Below are 18,170 nucleotides of genomic sequence, written 5' to 3'. Positions count from 1 at the left end.
TCCATTTCTGTCAACACTGTTCATCTTTAAGTACTGCACTCTGATGATTCACGTATCAGAAGGATAAGCTAGACCTTATTAGAGATGTATTTTAAATCTACTGTCAATATTTATAAGATGATGAAATCAAGAATTGTTTCTCAGAAAGTGATAAACCCAATTTTAAAATTCCTTTATGGGGCCAGCCACACGGCCGAGTGGTTAAGTTCACGCACTCTGCTTCAGTGGCCCAGGGTTTTGCAGGTTCAGATCCTGGGCTCAAGCCATGCTGAGGCGGCATCCCACATACCAGAACCAGAAGGACCTACAACTAGAATACACAACTATGTACTGGGGGGCTTTGGGGAGAAGGAAAATTTTAAAATTTAAAAAATTAAAAACAAAATTCCTTCAAAGATATGACATTTAGATCCCCTGCTGAGGAACCTAAATCAAATATACTAAAAATGTTCAGCTGAACAACAAAAAAATTACACACATTTACTCTATCTAGCAGAGTACTTTATCTTAACAAAACCTATTTAAAAAACTTATCTTACATGCTCTAAACTTGTAATTATCAGGTTATTTTTAATATAATACATTAGAAAAATTTCCATTAGGAATTAAAGATACAGCAGCTTGTTTGTTGTTTTCAATACATGGAAAACCGGGGCGGGGGGGGGCGCCAGAGCCTGGGAAGAGATGACTTAAGAAGTACCCTCACAAAAATCCTGACTATATAATAAAATAAGGTTGGAGAAATCTACCCATACAAATTAACAGCCATCCATGAAATCAATGCAAATGACTACTGATGGGCAAATAGTTTTAGAAAACCTGAAGCTTCTCTCAAAATGATCTGAGAATAATCTTGGAAGTGGTAGAATACTGGAACTGTAAACGAATAAGCAAAAACCTCGTGATCAACTTTACTGTATACATGATTAGAAAAAAGCTATGAGAGGGGCTAGCCCCGTGGCCGAGTGGTTAACTTCGTGCGCTCTCCGCTTTGGCGGCCCAGGATTTTGCCAGTTTGGATCTGGGGTGCTCATTAGGCCATGCTGAGGCGGCACCCCACATGCCGCAACTATAAGGACACACAACTAAAATATACAACTATGTACTGGGAGGATTTGGGGAGAAAAAGGAAGAAGATTGGCAACAGTTGTTAGCTCAGGTGCCAATCTTTAAGGAAAAAAATGAAAGAAAAAACTATGAGGGAGGGGCCTGCCCAGTGGCGCAGCAGTTAAGTGCGCACACTCCCCTTCGGTGGCCCAGGGTTTGCCAGTTCGGATCCTGGGTGCAGACGTGGCACCACTTGGCAAGCCATGCTGAGGAGGCATCCCACATATAAAGGGGAGGAAGATGGGCATGGATATTAGCTCAGGGCCAGTCTTCCTCAGCAAAAAGAGGAGGATTGGCAGCGGATGTTAGCTCAGGGCTAATCTTCCTCAAAAAAAAAAACAAAAACAGAAAAACAAAACTATGAGGGAAAAAAAGGTCTATATACCAACCTGGCTCCAGTGGACTCAATTTTGGCTTTTGCCTTTCCTTCATGCACAAATCTTTCTATTTCATGACTTTTACCCTTTCTTATAGGTCTTCCAAAAAAACAACAAATTTTACTTTTTTCAGTATAGAATAAAAACTCTATTTTGCAATTATTGTATGTATCCAGTGGGCCCTTTTTATAAATCTAATGTAGAATCTAGTGATCTTACTTTCCCTGTATCTTAAAATACTTTGCTATTTCATTATCATTCATCAATTATTCCCAACTATGCTTCAAAAAAAGTCTATAACAGAAGAATGATGGTATCACCTGGAAGGAGATTAACAGTGAAATATATCGTTACTACTGCATCATTCTCTAGTTTCTTTATTACCTAGTCTTTCAAGAAAGTATGAAAAGACTGGAGACACCATTCTTGTAGTCTGCTTCTGGCTATTGTTGAATAGTTAACAATTACGAATTTTTATTTTCCATCAATGATTGCAAAGACAAGAAAATTTAGAGAGGAAGAACTTTCACAATTATTAAAGGAATCAGAATGATGCAAAGAGACAGACAATAGCACTCTAAATTCTAATGATGAATGTGAAATTATAAGCAGAATTTCAGACTATGAAGTCTTCAGATGACATCCTAGACGGATATTTGCCAAGAATATATTTCTCAGGAGAAAAAGGAAATTTAGTATTCACATTCAGTTAAGTCATTCAACTGGAACTTCATCATACAAAATCCTGGGACAAGAATGTGGACCACTGTGTTTTTCTAGAAGGACACATGACAGTATTCTTTCATCTTTTGTATTTGTACACCAAAATGTACTTGATACAATTCATAAGTGGACAAATGCCAAAGGCAGCTGTGTATACAAAGATGACTAGAGAGAGATGATGAAGAAATGCAAAAAATCCAATTGCTTAAATATGAAAGGAGTTCAATTATAGTGCAAAGACAACTATATTCTATTCAATAATATTAGAAGCCACCATAAGTTCCAAAGTATTCTTAAAGTACTACATTCTGATAATTCAAGTATAAGATGAACCAGAAGAAATGATAAACCAGATCTTACTAGAGACGTATTTTAAATATGATTATCAGTATTTTTAAGATAGACATGTTCTGGTTTATGCATGATACCTGATGATTAGTAATATTTAAAGAACTCTACTCATTTTAGGCATATGTATTGTCAAAACCAGGAAAATACGGAATAAAAATTTGGATTTGCTATGTTTAAATGCTTATTAAAATATCTAATAATGTTGACTGTCACCATCCTTTTATTTTTACCTGTATAAAATTTTATGTAAAATTACTTAAAAATACAAAAAAACAAACAATAAAAATGGCCCACTGAACCCAAACGATGAATGATGATGACTATTTTCCCTAGTATACTGAGGATTAAAAAAACAGAAAGAAAACCTTAAGAAGGAAAAGTGCCCACTCCAAGCACTCTCTCAGAAAGGCAGTTCAAGCTAAGCAGGCTGGAGTATCTCTTAGTGATCCATAGTGGATGGGTCCTTCAAGCTTGAATGCTGAAAAAACTACCTAAATCCCTTCGTTCTAATCCTATGTTCACCAAGGCATTACCCTTCTAGGATTCTGGCTTCCTGTTTAAGCTTACGTACAAAAGAGAGAATAAACCATTTTGTACTGCCTTGAGGCTTTGTCATTCAACATTAACATGCTGGATTCCATTTTAAACTTACATCTAGCTCTGTAGCTTAATAACTTTACCCCTGAAAGATAAAGCCAACTAATCTAAGTTCCTGAGCCTGAATCAAAACACTATGAATTTGGCTCCACTTGAGTGCTATGGGTCAAATCAAATCACATCCCTTACAAAATGAATGGTGTCTTCACACAATGAAAAATCACTTTAATAACCCAGCATTAAAACTGTGCCCTAGTGTACTACATCTCCAATGTTGATTACTGAATTTATTTATGACTATGGCATTGCAGTAAGAGCACTTCACAGAAATTCCTGTTCCTCAGATTCCACTTAAATCTCCAAACTTTTCCCAAGGGAGCAATTCACACTCTAAAGCAAGGGCCCTCATTGTTCTAACATTCTAAGTTTCTCTAAGAGCTTAAAAAAAAGCAGGAAGGGGCCAACCGGGTGGCATAGTGGTTAAGCTCACACTCCACTTCGGTGGCCCTGGGTTCACCAGTTCGGGTCCTGGCCACAGACCTACATGTCACTCATCAAGCCATGCTGTGGCAACATCCCACATACAAAGTAGAGGAAAACTGGCACAGCTTTTAGCTCAGGGACGATCTTCACACACACAAAAAAGGCAGGAAGTCTCCACCCACTAAGGAGTGCCCATGAGAGACCTAAAAACACAATAGTACTCAAACTGAAGAAGGCTATGGTTTTACGGAGTAGAGGATGGAATATGAAGAATCAAATTCCAAAGGCCTATTTCAGGATTCTTTCTACCAAAAGACTCCAAGTCAAACCTTATTACAAAATGATCTCCAAATCCTAGCACACAACCAAATTGTGACTTAAATAGAATTCCAGTCTGGCTCCTCAAATGTTATCAACTTTTCATTCAAGTTGATAATGTTCAGGCCGCAGCACTGCTGCCCAGTCGGCGTGGGTCCTCGCAACTGTCTCCGCGGTGCAAGCCTTGAGCCTTGCTCTTCCCCTGGCGGAGGCGGCGGCAGGAGGGAGCAGGCGAGCAGCCGGCGGACTCCATGGAGAGCGGCGGACACCCCGGCAGAGGCGGCGCTTGCTCCCCGGCTCCTGGGCTCCAGTGACCCACGCTGGCGCCTTGCCTTGCCCTGCCCCGCGCCGGAGCGGCTGCCGGCTCCGGGACTGACCGGCCTCACTGCTCGTCCCGCGCCGCCGCCTCGCCTCCCCGCGCCCCGACTTGCCCTCGCCCGCTATCTGTGGCGGGGCGGCGGCAGCCGGAGCAGCAGCGGCAGCAAGGGCCCGCCTCTATGATGAAGTTCAAGCCCAACCAGACGCGGACCTACGACCACGAGGGCTTCAAGAAGCGGGCAGTGTGCCTGTGCTTCCGGAGCGAGCAAGAGGACGAGGTGCTGTTGGTGAGAAGCAGTCCGTACCCAGACCAATGGATTGTCCCAGGAGGAGGCGGGGAGCCCGATGAGGAGCCTGGCGGTGCTGCGGTGAGGGAGGTTTATGAAGACGCTGGGTCAAAGGAAAATTAGGCAGACTCCTGGGCATATTTGAGAACCAAGACCGAAAGCACAGGACATATGTTTATGTTCTTACTGTCACTGAAATATTAGAAGATTGGGAAGATTCTGTTAATAGAGGAAGGAAGAGAGAGTGGTTCAAAGTTGAAGATGCTATCAAAGTTCTCCAGTGTCATAAGCCTGTACATGCAGAGTATCTGGAAAAACTAAAGCTGAGGTGTTCTCCATCCAATGACAATTCCACTGTCCCTTCCCCTCCAGATAATAACACCTTGTTTGTAACTGCTGCACAGACCCCTGGGTTGCCATCTAGTATAATACAGAGGGAGCTGGGAGAGCATCTTCCCGACCACGTGCCACCTCACTGGGAGAGGCTTCTTTACTTTCCTTGGCAAACATCTGAATGACGCTTGCAAACTGTCTGAATTTGCCATGCAGGGTTTTCAAACAATTTGCATGTTTTTCAGATGCTTTCAAATCTTTTTTTTTAAGTGTAAAATATTTTAATAAGCCAAAGCCATGTGGAATTTTTTTTTAGATGCCTTAACTGTGCCCCCTGCCCCACCCCACCTCCCATGTTATTTTGTCATTTTTTCACTTTTTTGTCCATTCGACATCAGTCTGTGGTTTCTGTCAGATCAACATACTTGTGGGTATGTTTTCCCCCTAAATTGGTTTCTCATTCACAGCATTAACATATTCAACAAATACTGTTGTGGGAATTTACGAACATCCTGATATTAAAGAAATCCACCCACTCAAAAACTTATTTCATAGGATCACAATTTTAATTCATAAATTCCAGATTTGGACTCTTTCTATATGGTTCAATAACTATTTTGACAAAGGACTCAATTTTCTGTTTTTAGGAATTTGTCAACTCATTTGTCTCAATGTTCACAATTAGTTATTATTGTCACTAGCTACCCGATATGGCCTATTCCCCTATAACTCAATAGTCCTTTAACATAAAGTTCAACTCTATGGAGTTGGTGATTTTTAGGGAGGTATTGTAAGCAAAATGCATGTAGCAAATGCATATCATGAAAACTGAAAAAAAAAAAAGTTAATAATGTTCAACTATGCCTTTCAAAGTCACAACCAGAGATAATATGAACACCAAAGCAGGAATTTCTACGCATCACCAAACTATAAAGTAAATTTCTAAATAATGTTAACCATTAACTTGAATAATCAAAACAACCTCTTTTACAACTACATGAGATACATTTATTGAGTACTGTTCCCCTGTATCCACCATTTCATTTCACTGCAATCAATCAAGAAATAGAAAATGTACATTAGGAAAGCAAGTTTAACACCTAGAACACAATAATTCCATTATTTACCTACACAATAGTATATTCTCATTCCTATTTGTGGCCAACACTTTTAACAAATGGGTTTCATAAGTCTTAGAAACTTGCCATTCCCCAAATGAGACAGATATAAGTACCGAAGAATATGCTTGCCTCTTCTTTAATGTATAAGCATTTCCCAAGCACTAACAATGGATTTGGTATTAAGAGAGAGACTGCCTCCAACTACAGACAGCTAAAATTTTCAGATTGGTCCTAAGAATAAAACTGAAACATTTTTAAAGGTAAGATGTAAACTATACATGCACATTGTATCTTTTGTATGAATATAATACTGAATTTAAAAAATGAGGGAGAGTCGTATCTCAAATTAATTCTTATTCCCTTTGTCTAATTTCTCACAAGGCACCTATCCCAATGTTATAATTAAAATATAAAGATGTACAACCATAATATCTGACAATCTGCCATAAAAGATGGAAGGAAAGGCACATGTCACAAGAACAAAAGCTTGCCAATTCTTAGTTCCAACAGAAAACTTCACAATTAAAAAAGTTTTTAATATCACCTATGTGAAACTCAAAGGGGAAACTGAGAAAACTTTGTAAAATTGTATTATTGGCTTCAGATGTCAGGTTTCCTGTGTAACACATCTGAGCATATGTATTAACTTGCTGAACAAGGCAGTAAGGCAAAGCACCTCATATATCACAGGGAGAAAATAATTTTTCTACTGCCCTTCAAATATCCCAGAGCATTTTATTATATATCAAGCTTAAGAGAATCAATGAACTCTTCATTTTCCCATTACCTCCAACTTTACAAGCTGAGCACTATTTTCTTAGCAATCTTTAGCAAAACCAACCATTAAGCAAATACTTACCGAAAATACTTAATTACGTTTACTGTTATAAAGATATTAAAATATATTCCACTTTTTTAAGTCAAATAAAAAAAGTCAGATAATTAGATTTAGAAACCTTTGAGTTTTAGACCTTTCAAAACCTCAACTTTCTTTCATAAATCATACAGCGTCATCGTCTTGAGGCCATTACAAGACTACGACACTAATTTATGTTCTATAACTTCATGTAAGTCTCATAAGTTGCCTGGAAAGGTGAACCGCAAGTAGCCAAACATATTTTCAAAGCAATAAAATTTTAGAGTAAACCATAGGAAACTGTCAATATTCAACCACTCCTGATCTACGAGAATGGAAATTTCATATGGCTGAACTTTACATAAACGCCTGAAGAGCTCAATGGAAGGCTCTCTTCTAGATCATTTTTGTTCTAAATGCACTACTAATGGCAAAATCAAAGTCACCTTTCCCATCTTCAAACAGGAAGGATTCCTAGAACTCCAAAAGAGCAAGAGTTCTGAATCTGGCACAAAACTGACAACATCCTGTGAACATAGCATGATATGTTAAAGAACAACATTCAGGACAAAAACTGAAACTAGTTATCAGCCTCCCAACTTTCAAGCTATCTAACCTTGGAAAAGTTAATGAAGTATTCAGAGTTTAGAAGAGGCCCTCAAGAGAACGTTATGTTAAACTGAGATAAACTGTTTAAAAAGCCTCATAGATTATATGTTAATAACTAGTACGTTATTACTGCTATACTAGTATTTGTGACTAGCAGAAAGAAAACACTGGCTGATGATTTAAAAATTAAGATACTAAAAGTAATAAACTATGTAATAAATTACCATAGAGAAAAGTATCAAGTTAAAAACGTAAGTACTCTTTTTATTTTAGGGGAAAAAAAAAAACCCACAAAAACATGGCAGACCTGAATGAATAAAATATGACTTCTTAATAGAATAAGCCACAACGCTTTTTTTTTTTTAGTTGCCTGGGAGAAAACACAATATAACAGATAAAAACTTATCCATAAAATGCAAAGATTTTCTACATCAAAAACTACACAGACAGGAGCAGGACCTGTGGCCGAGTGGTTAAGTTCACGCACTCTGCTTTGGTGGCCCAGGGTTTCACCAGTTCAGATCCTGGGTGTGGACCTACATACCACTCATCAAGCCATGCTGTGGCAGTATCCTACATACAAGAACTAGAATGACTTACAACTAGGATATACAACTATGTACTGGGCCTTTGGGGAGGGAAAAAAAAAAGGAAGATTGGCAACCGATGTTAGCTCACAGCTAATCTTCCTGACAAAAAAAGATTAAAAAAAGAAAAAAACTACATGGACAAAAACCAAAGACAATTCACAGAACAAAGGGGTTAACACCCAATAAACTAATTTAAAAGATGTTCTGTATCACTAGTGATCAAGGAAATGAAGATTCAGAAGACCACAGCTTCCTTCTATCACATTTACATAAAACTTGACTGGTTAATAATAAATCAGCCAGTCAACCTATGAGGAAACAAACACCTTCATGTGTTAGCAAAACTATGAAGTGATAATTCAAAAAGAATTTTTGGAAGATGACATGGTACATTTTGGTACTATCAAAATCTTAAATATACATGCCTTTTGATCCAGCAACTGAACTACTTCAACTACATTACCAGAAAATGATTTACATAAGGACATCAACTCTGGCTTTTTTTTTTTTTTGGTAAGAGTGAAAAAATCTGTCAATGATTTCAGTGTCTTGGAATTATCATACAACTGTACTAAGGACTATTATGGGGTGGTTAGGAAGAATGAGGGAAATCCATATGTATAGACATAAAAATTTCTATGGTATCCTAATTAAGTGAATACAAAAATCACAAATATATAATGTATTCCCAATTTCTGTAACTTAAAAAACCACACAAATTCTTTATAAATGTAAAGAAAACAATCTAGAGAGACACTTAACTCTGGTAAATGAGATTTAAGCTGAGGTGAGGAGACAAGCACACGTACACTAAGAAAGAAGGTTTACTTTTTACTTTATACACACTAATTCTGTATCATTTCGTTTTTTACAGTAAGCTTTATTACTCTGAATTTAAAGGGGGGGAGCTTTCAAAAAGTTATTTCGTTCAAAACACGAAGGACTAACAACTGTAATGCCTAAACAGTACATGTCATATGGACAGACTCCCAACTGTGGCAAAAACACATAATGGTCCGTGGGTGGCAAGATTAACTTTAAACTTCTTCCTTATGTGAATTTTCAAAGTTTTCAAAAGCAAAAACAAACGAGAGTATGGGCCTGTCCAGTGGCGCAGCAGTTAAGTGTGCACATTCCGCTTCTCGGCTGCCCAGGGTTCTCGGGTTCAGATCTCGGGTGTGGACATGGCACCGCTTGGCAAGCCCTGCTATGGTAGGCATCCCACATATAAAACAGAGGAAGATGGGTATGGATGTTAGCTCAGGGCCAGTCTTCCTCAGCAAACGGGAGGATTACCAGCCGATGTTAGCTCAGGGCTAATCTTCCTCAAAAAAAAAAAAAATGAGAGTAACACCTTAACTTCAGGCAATGATTCCCCTAATTTTAAGGAGCAAACTTCACCAAGACTGAATCACAAAACACAAGGTGAAATAAAACACTCTGTAATCATCAATTTCCAAATCAATCTCCAACATCAAAGTTTTGTACATAGTTGAGGTGGGCCAAAAAGATGGTCCAGAAACTAGACAGAACCTTCCTACAGTGGAGAAAGGACAGTGTAACAACATCCTCAGCACTCCAACAGGTTTTTCCTTTAATCTGAGCCTTTACAACTCTACAGTAAGTGAACAACAATAAAAAAGTATGAAAAAGTACTCTCAGAAGTGATCACCACATATTTCTATTTCTAGAACATTTCCAAAACTAAGCTTGCTTGACCTGACCTATCACCAGAAATTCAACTTCTTCTGGAATAAGACATAAATTTCGAAAAATGAAAACAAACCAATGTTTTATCCATCCTCACAGAAAGATGCTGAGTAGAAAAAGGATAAAATATTGAGAAAAATATTTTCACTGGAGTCTATAAAGTCTGAGTGAACATGGTACAGTAATAATCAGCAGCATCACTACTACAATTCATACAAGCCACCAAGTACTCCACAGGCCTTAATTTTCAGCACTTTGCCACTTTGTTTCCCAGTGTCTTCCCATACCAGCTGAGCCATTTCCCTCAAGGACACAAATACACACCACACCTTGACTACAGTTAGAGGTTTCCTTACAGGGAAGTTCTTAGTACCCAGTTTTGGTGGAAGTCAACTATAAAAGAAAAAAATTAGTAAAGTGAATGCTATAACATTAGGGAGCAAGCTCATAATGCCCTGACACAATTAGATTATGACATGCTTTGATTTAGCAAAAGCGAAAGAATGCACAGTGAACTTAGAGTAAGTAAGTAAAATCTAGGCAGAATTTTAGAATGGAAATGAGTTTAAGTTATCAGAGATTAACTGTAAACTTCTACAATTCTTTGGTTTCCTAGCATAACACCTACAATTAATGGGAACTCAGAGAAAATTTACCACTGAAAAAATTATGAAGAATAATTCCTTTGCAGGTATTAAATGAATTCAATTGCAAAATGCTCAGAACAGTGGCAGAGATTATGTCCTGCTGTTTATAAAAACATTTAGATAGCTATTTCATCAATAAAGGTTCTCCTATGCCCCCAGTTCCCCTATCCCTACCCCACCGTAGATAAACAAGGTTCAAATGAGATTTGAAAATCTCTCTTTCACTATCAAGCCAACTCCTTGTGAGAAATATATTTAGCATATCTGAGCACCTTGGAGGAACTGTATCAACTTAGATCTCCCCTTATGCCTATGAGAATGGCTATAATCACCAAGACAAGAAGTAACAAATGTTGGAGAGGTTGTAGAGAAAAGGGAACCCTCATACACCGCTGGTGGGAATCAAACTGGTGCAGCCACCACGGAAAACAGTATGGAGATTTCTCAAAAAGTTAAAAATAGAAATACCATATGACCCAGCTATCCCACTACTGGGTACTTACCCAAAGAACTTGAAATTAACAATACAAAGAGACTCATGCACCTCTATGTTCACTGCAACATTATTCACAATAGCCAAGACATGGAAGCAACCCAAGTGCCCACTGACTGATGAATGGATGAATATGATGTGGTGTGTTCATATATACACAATGGAATACAACTCAGCCATAAAAAAAAAAAAATCGTCCCATTTGCAACCACATGGATGGACCTTGAGGGTATTATGTTAACCGAAATAAGCCAGACGGAGAAAGATAAACACCATATGATTTCACTCGTTTGTGGAAGATAAACAAACTTACAGACAAAGAGAATAGCTTAGTGGTTACCAGAGGGAAGAGGGGTGAGAGGGTGGGCACAAGGGGTGAAGGGACACATTTCTATGGTGTCTGACAAATAATAATGTACAACTGAAATTTCACATTGTTATAAACTATTATGGCCACAATAAATAAATAAAGAGACGGAAATCTACACAATTGATAGATTAAAATATGAAAATACAAATTAGTAAGAAAAAAAATCAAATTTTCTATCTCCAACAAACTAAGTATACCTCTATTTGACAATTACTTCCAAGTTTCTTTTTATATAACAGAAGACATATTAATGAATATTAACATATTCAAGACAAACACCCAAGATCTACTAACTGTGGGAAAAAAGCAAGATACAAAGCAGCAGTACCCTATGATCCCATTTTTTTTTTTTTTAAAAAGAGGGGGGAGGGAGAGCCTAGGAATGCTATGTAAGCCATGAACAGTAGTTTTTCTCTCTGGGCAGTGATTTTTGGTTTTTTTCCTCTTTGTTTTTCTGTACTTTTAAAATTTTCCAGACATTCCTAGAATGTTCAATAAGGCAGGAGGCTAATTACAATATTTCACATTATCACATATGAGCCATATTAATGATCACTATAATAAAGAATGATTACTAATATCTCACAAAGATACTGAGTAAAAAGCACGAGACAAATTTTAAATCAGCAAAAAGGAGGAAAATAATGACCAAAACCATACAGTTCTCTGTACTAGATTCTCTGCAAAGCAATTCAAATGCACTATCAATCCTTAACTCTCAAATTATTTTCATTTTAGTGATAAAAAAACTTGACCAAGGTCACAAAGCTAAATATGGGAGAGCTAACACATGAATCTCAGTTCTGATTCTAAAACTCAAGCATTGCTATATTATACAGCCATTACCAACAGAAAGAATAAAGAAAAGGAATTAGATTTATTTTCCATCACGTAAACAGATTGTCCTACAAGAATATTTATTTCAAACAACCACCAAAAAATAGGCACACGAGAAAATAAACTTATAAATACGTACCTCTACTTCATCTCCTTCACTAATTTCTTTTTTTATGTCAGGTGGTGGTGGTAATCTAACTTCATTAAACGGAACCTGGCGTTCTGGTTGCCAACTGAAGAATCAGAAAAGGAATTAACAATTTTAAAATTTATTACAAACAGTCCCCTGACTTATGATGGTTTGACTTATGACTTTTTGACTTTAAAATGGTGTGAAAGTGATATGCATTCAGTAGAAATTGTATTTCAGATTTTGAATTTTGATCTTCTCCCAGGCTAGCGATATGCAGTACGATCCTGTCTCATGACGCTGGCCAGTGGCAGTGAGCCCCAGCTCCCAGTCAGCCATGTGAGGACAAGAATAAACAAGTGATAACAGTTACAATCATTCTGTTCTTCACTTTCAGACTAGTATTCAATAAATTACATAAAATATTCAACATTTATTATAAAATAGGCTTTGTGTTAGATGATTTTGACCAACTGTAGGCTAATTTAGGTGTTCTGAGTACATTTAAGACAGGCTGGGCTAAGCTACGATGTTAGGCAGGTTAGGTATACTAAATGCATTTTTGACTTAATGATTATTTTCCACTTACGATACAATTATCAGGCTGAAACCCCATAATAAGTTGAGGAAGATATGTATTCTAATAGCTCCTAATATGGAAGCTATATACTCTATCCTTAGTGCTGAATATTTTTCAAGTTAATCGTTTAGCTTTTCCTAAAGAAAAACAATCTTCATATTATATATTTTTTCCCAAGTAATTATAGATTGAGGTAGAACAGATTTTGCATGACTCTTGATGGAGTTTACAAATAATTAATATAACTGATCATAATTATATAGTACTTTTCAAATTACTCACTCTCAGGGAACAGTACATACATTATTCTGCAAATGAAATAGGCTAAAGTCACAGTAATGACTTAGAGATTCAAAATGATGTCATATCTATACCACTGCCAAACAAACAGCAGTGAGATCAATTTATTTCAAAGACTTTTACAACTATATAGCCTGTCAAAGGAATACACTTTGAGATTATAAAATATAAACTGCATAATTCCTTTTTAGTGTACATGTTTACAGAAACACAGAAAACTACTCCATTATGCTGAATAGCTGAATTAACAAAAGATTTAATTTTCTCACATAGAATTTATCTTTTCTACAATGAACATATACATTATAATTAACCTAGAAAAAGCATACTTTTAATCTTTGTAGCTAATATGAATTTATTTAAACTACTAATTTAGCTGCTGCTTAACTGACTTTTGTGTGTTATATTTTATAAGCTGAGTTGATAAAGCTAAAAATTTTTTCCTACTGTAAGTTCTAACAGCTTATTCATATGCCTAGGAGGTATATGAGCACATAAAATGTTCCTATAGCTTCTATCTGCCAAGGTTGGGCAAAAAAGCAGGAGACAAGGAAAGATTTTTGAGCACTTTCTTTTCATCATTACTGTCTAAATGGCAGCTGCTCAAAGACGGAAATCATCTCAACACTTGTCTCTACATGAAACAAGTCGAAACAGCTGTTGGGCAGATACCTTTTCAGGCAGTTCCAGAAGCAGCTTAAAAGTGAAAGTTGAACAGTTCTTTCTGGATCTTCAATTACACAGTGCTCCTTTATAACTCTTCCTAACCAAGCCCAGCATACTGTCTTTCACATTTTTAGAACATTACCTAGCCCTTACAATAGATATTATTCCTTATTAACATGAAGCAATTAAAGGTGGCCTAATACTTATTCTGACTACCAGTAGCCATTTGGAAGGCCTTCTACAATATTATTTCAACATTCTGGGGTTTTTTTGTCTGTCTGTTGTTGGGGTTTTTTTTTGTTTTTTTTTTTTTTTTTTGAGGAAGATTAGCCCTGAGCTAACATCTACCGCCAATCCTCCTCTTTTTGCTGAGGAAGACTGGCCCTGAGCTAACATCCCTGCCCATCTTCCTTTACTTTATATGTGGGGCACCTATCACAGCATGGCTTGCCAAGCGGTGCCATGTCCGCACCCAGGATCTGAACTGGCGAATCCCGGGCCACCAAAGCAGAACGTACGCACGTAACCACTGCGCCACTGGGCCAGCCCCTCCACATTCTGGGTTTTTAAGAATTAGGCATATTATAATCCCATTTGTGCCACCTACTTTTGCAAAAGCTACTTAGTGAATCATGTTCACATGTGTTTCAGCAAAGAAGGAGGTCATGAAAAAGTGACACGCAAATTGTGTGCAGAAAAAGAGGCACAGAGTTATCAAAACTAGAATTAGTGAACTCATAAAGACCCCCTACCCAAAAGCAAAATCATTTTCCAGTGGCAACAGGGGCACCCAAAAGCAAACAGTTCGGCACTCCTGATCTTTAAAATTAAGCTCTCTATCAATAAAAAATCACTTACTTATTCTCAAAAACAACTGTGAGGGAGTCTTCATGAACATCTTTGATAAATCCCTGTAAAAAAACAAAAATAAAAACACTATTAAAAGCCTATCAATATCCAATTAAATGCTGTTAACTCTAAAAGGCTATATTAACTCTAAAAGTCTCTCTATGTATACAAAAACAATACAGAGTACTGAAAAGAACAGGGCTTGGAATTAGGGAAATCTGGGTTTGATTTCAGGTCCATCATTTATGAGACGTGTGACCTTGGAAGTTATTTAAACCCCCTGAACTTCAGTTTTCACACAGTATCATCTACCTCAGAATAGGAAAAACAAATGTACATCCCTGAAACATCACAGGTACTAGTTGATACTCATTGTTCAGGCTCTAGAGTCAGGCTGCCAGGATTCACATCCCAGGCTGTATCATTCATACATTCTTGAGCATAGTTTTAACCTAACGGTTCATTTCAATACTACACCTCATGGAATTACGAGAATTAAATGAAATAATTAATGTTTACTACAGTACTTGGCAGAGACAGAACTGAAATTTATACAAATATCAGTTATAAATACTAAATTACAGTCACGCGCCGCTTAACAGGAATATGTCTGAGAAATGTGTCATTAGACAATTTCATTGTTGTGTGAAAATCGCGAAGTGTACTTACACAAACCTACATGGTATAGCCTCCTACAGACCTAGGCTATATAGTAATAACCATCATATGTGCTCCATCGTTGACCGAAACGTTATGTAGTGCACGACTGTAGAGCCCACCTTTAGCAAAAGGCTTCACTACATTTTGAATACTAACCTTGGCATTAATCTTATTTTTCCTACCAACTTCTCTTCCTCCCTCGCTTAAAAACAATTGGGCTATGGCAAGTACACTGCCTCGAAACTATTTTGGAATGAATATAAATAATCAATAAAAATCAGTGTTCATTTTCTAACCTTAAAATTAATTTTGAAATTAGTCTTTTTGCTCTATCTTCATTTGATTAATACAGCTGAAAAAAATGGTAACATCTGACATATTCAAAAAAGAGCAAGGGACGCGGGTGTAGAATAACTGTTGTTCAAATCCTTGCTCCACCACTACATAACCTTGGGCAAGCAGTACTTGGACCTGTATGATTACAACTGATAGTAAATGACACTTTTATTACTGTCAATCAGAACTACAAAGTTCTCAACCTCAAACGCTTACACACACGCTTTGAACCACTAGGTACTTTGTAAACACTTTTCTAAAACATTTATCACACTAGACTCCATAATGTGCACTAAAAACTAGCTAAATAAACACACACACTCTCTTGCAGTACCCGGTTAAAACACGGCAGAAATGAACACATCTGTTTACCTCATCTCCTTCCCAAAAGTCCATTAAATAATTCTAAAGGAATTTTAAGGCATAAACCCACAAGAAAAAGACAATAAATAGAAAAAAAGTGGGGAAATTTACAAAGCAGACAGAAGAGGATTAACAGTAATTTCTTAAAAAATAAGTACTAATATTTAAATACTTATTATGTCAGACATTATTCTAAGCAAATTAGCAAACCAAAGACTATGAAACAAACAAGCAGTGGAAAAACCGAAAGGCAAGCAGATCAGTATTACCACCCCAGAAAATCTCTAGAACTCAGGACAGAAATCTTGGAAAGAGGATACCAGATGGAGATGAAAATAAAATTATTTTATTTTCTTTAGTAATGTAGAATCACCAATCACAGAGTGCAGGTAACTCATAAATCGAATGTCTCTCAGTGCCCTCCTCCTACACTTGCTACTCAACAGTATGATTTTGTAACTTGGCCCTATCTCTCTCCAGCTCCAAATGCCTATCATCTGATTTATTTGCGTGCTATGGGACATTTCAATGCGAATATCCTCACATGAGGCCTAAAACTCAGGATACCTTCTGTTCATGAGTGCTATAGTAGCTCTCGCCTTGCGATTCTGGAGACAATTTTTATTCCTCTTTCTCCTCCCAAAGCTAAAACTTAAGAGCTGCCATTTCAGTTCAAGCTCTGATTACGTGACCACGCTGTAACAACTTCCTGGCCAGTTTCTCTATTTCTAGTAGTTCATCCGTACATCCACTTTCAGCAAGCATTTTGGTCAGCACTTTCATAGTAATGTTACCAGCATATCTCTCTGTATTATACCCTTGCCATTTGTAGAGAGTATTTCAGAAACTGAGAACTTCCAAGTTCATAAATATCAGAGTAAAACATCTCACCAGAGGTTAGTCATGTTTTCAACTTTCACTAACGTTTTCTAGTCCTTCACAAACAACTTTCAGAGTATGAAATGTTTCACTAATTAATCTTTATCATTTCTGTTATCATTTATACAGTGAATTAGTTCAAATCACAGCTCCAAGCCACTAGGAAATTCAACTCTTCATTATAATAAAAACCTCTTCTTCTACCTAAAAAATCAGTGTTTAAAAACGTCTTCCCACTCCCATCCCCACTTTACTTCCACCAAAAACATCAGCATCAGCTTTCTTTGGGTGCACATTTTTCATCAACTTTAAGAAAAAAATATGGCTATAGACACCTACTCATTGCTAATATCCTCAGGCATGAGATTAAATAGATTAAGGACTTAACACCCAGTCCTTAAAGTTAAAGTGTACTTGGACTGTAGCGAACAATTAGGAAACTTGCTCTCATCTCCAAACCCTAGATTCTAGGGATAAGGTGCTTCTAATGGCAAGATTTCCATTAAATTGGGACCATTTGATGCAGGACACAATCAACACATTTCAAAATACTTTTGTACTCTCCAAGTCACCAGAATGATGGGGGTCCCCATATACTCAAAAGACCCAAAATGCCAGGTTTGGGTGTTTACCAAAATCTTTGGGAGTCAGGGGACACCAAGTAACAATGGCCACATTTGTCTGCACATGGCATAAGGGGGCTTTACGACTTTAAGTCTCCATAACTTCTGTCCTCCTCGTATTAGTCCCAACTTTGGGAATTTAGTCTCTCTCTTCCTTTTCACACTCATCTGGCCCAGGACCCGTATTTCCCAGACCAAAACCTTTGACACCTCCTTTTCTTCCTCCCATACATATGCAAACACTCAAGATTCCAAGGCATCATTATAAAATGGTCTCTTAATTTGTTCATTCACACAGCCCAATATACGTTTCCATTTGAAACTCTCAACTATAATTTAAAATAATGATCAGTAACAATGCAATATAACACATATCTTAAGTGTGATCAAAATATCTTAGAAGGTTATCCCCAAGAAAATAACAAACAGAGCATGATATAGTAATAACCAAAAAATGCCAAAACTTATGTGTGAATTGGGTAAAGGATGGGATGGACGGAGTAGCAGGAATCCCTGAGCAGTGGAAGCACTATCTGAAGGATTTTTAAAAAGCAATCTAGCCTAAAATAAAAATTTTTTTAAAAACTCATAGACTAAGTAAGGTGGCAAGTTAACCAATAAACAATAAGCTTCCTAAATAAAAACAATAAGCAGCTG

General features: G+C 37.1%; 1 protein-coding gene and 1 pseudogene across 14 annotated transcripts in view; one reads left to right on the top strand and one right to left on the bottom strand.

Moving 5' to 3' along the window:
* The window catches only part of FXR1 (FMR1 autosomal homolog 1), a 63,401-nt gene that overhangs the window by 29,388 nt on the left and 15,843 nt on the right, over positions 1-18,170 (bottom strand). For all 14 annotated transcript variants that reach the window (XM_070243299.1, XM_070243300.1, XM_070243303.1 and 11 more), the window contains 2 exons: positions 14,662-14,714; positions 12,267-12,360 (listed from right to left, as the gene is read on the bottom strand). In XM_070243299.1, the coding sequence (XP_070099400.1) occupies positions 12,267-12,360; positions 14,662-14,714 (147 nt within the window). The remainder of the gene's footprint in view (positions 1-12,266; positions 12,361-14,661; positions 14,715-18,170) is intronic.
* On the top strand, positions 4,417-8,629 carry LOC138919123 (diphosphoinositol polyphosphate phosphohydrolase 2 pseudogene; annotated as a pseudogene).

The sequence above is a fragment of the Equus caballus genome, chromosome 19, assembly GCF_041296265.1.
Source record: "Equus caballus isolate H_3958 breed thoroughbred chromosome 19, TB-T2T, whole genome shotgun sequence".
Classification (NCBI taxonomy): domain Eukaryota; kingdom Metazoa; phylum Chordata; class Mammalia; order Perissodactyla; family Equidae; genus Equus; species Equus caballus.
This window is presented reverse-complemented; position numbering and strand designations above follow the sequence as displayed.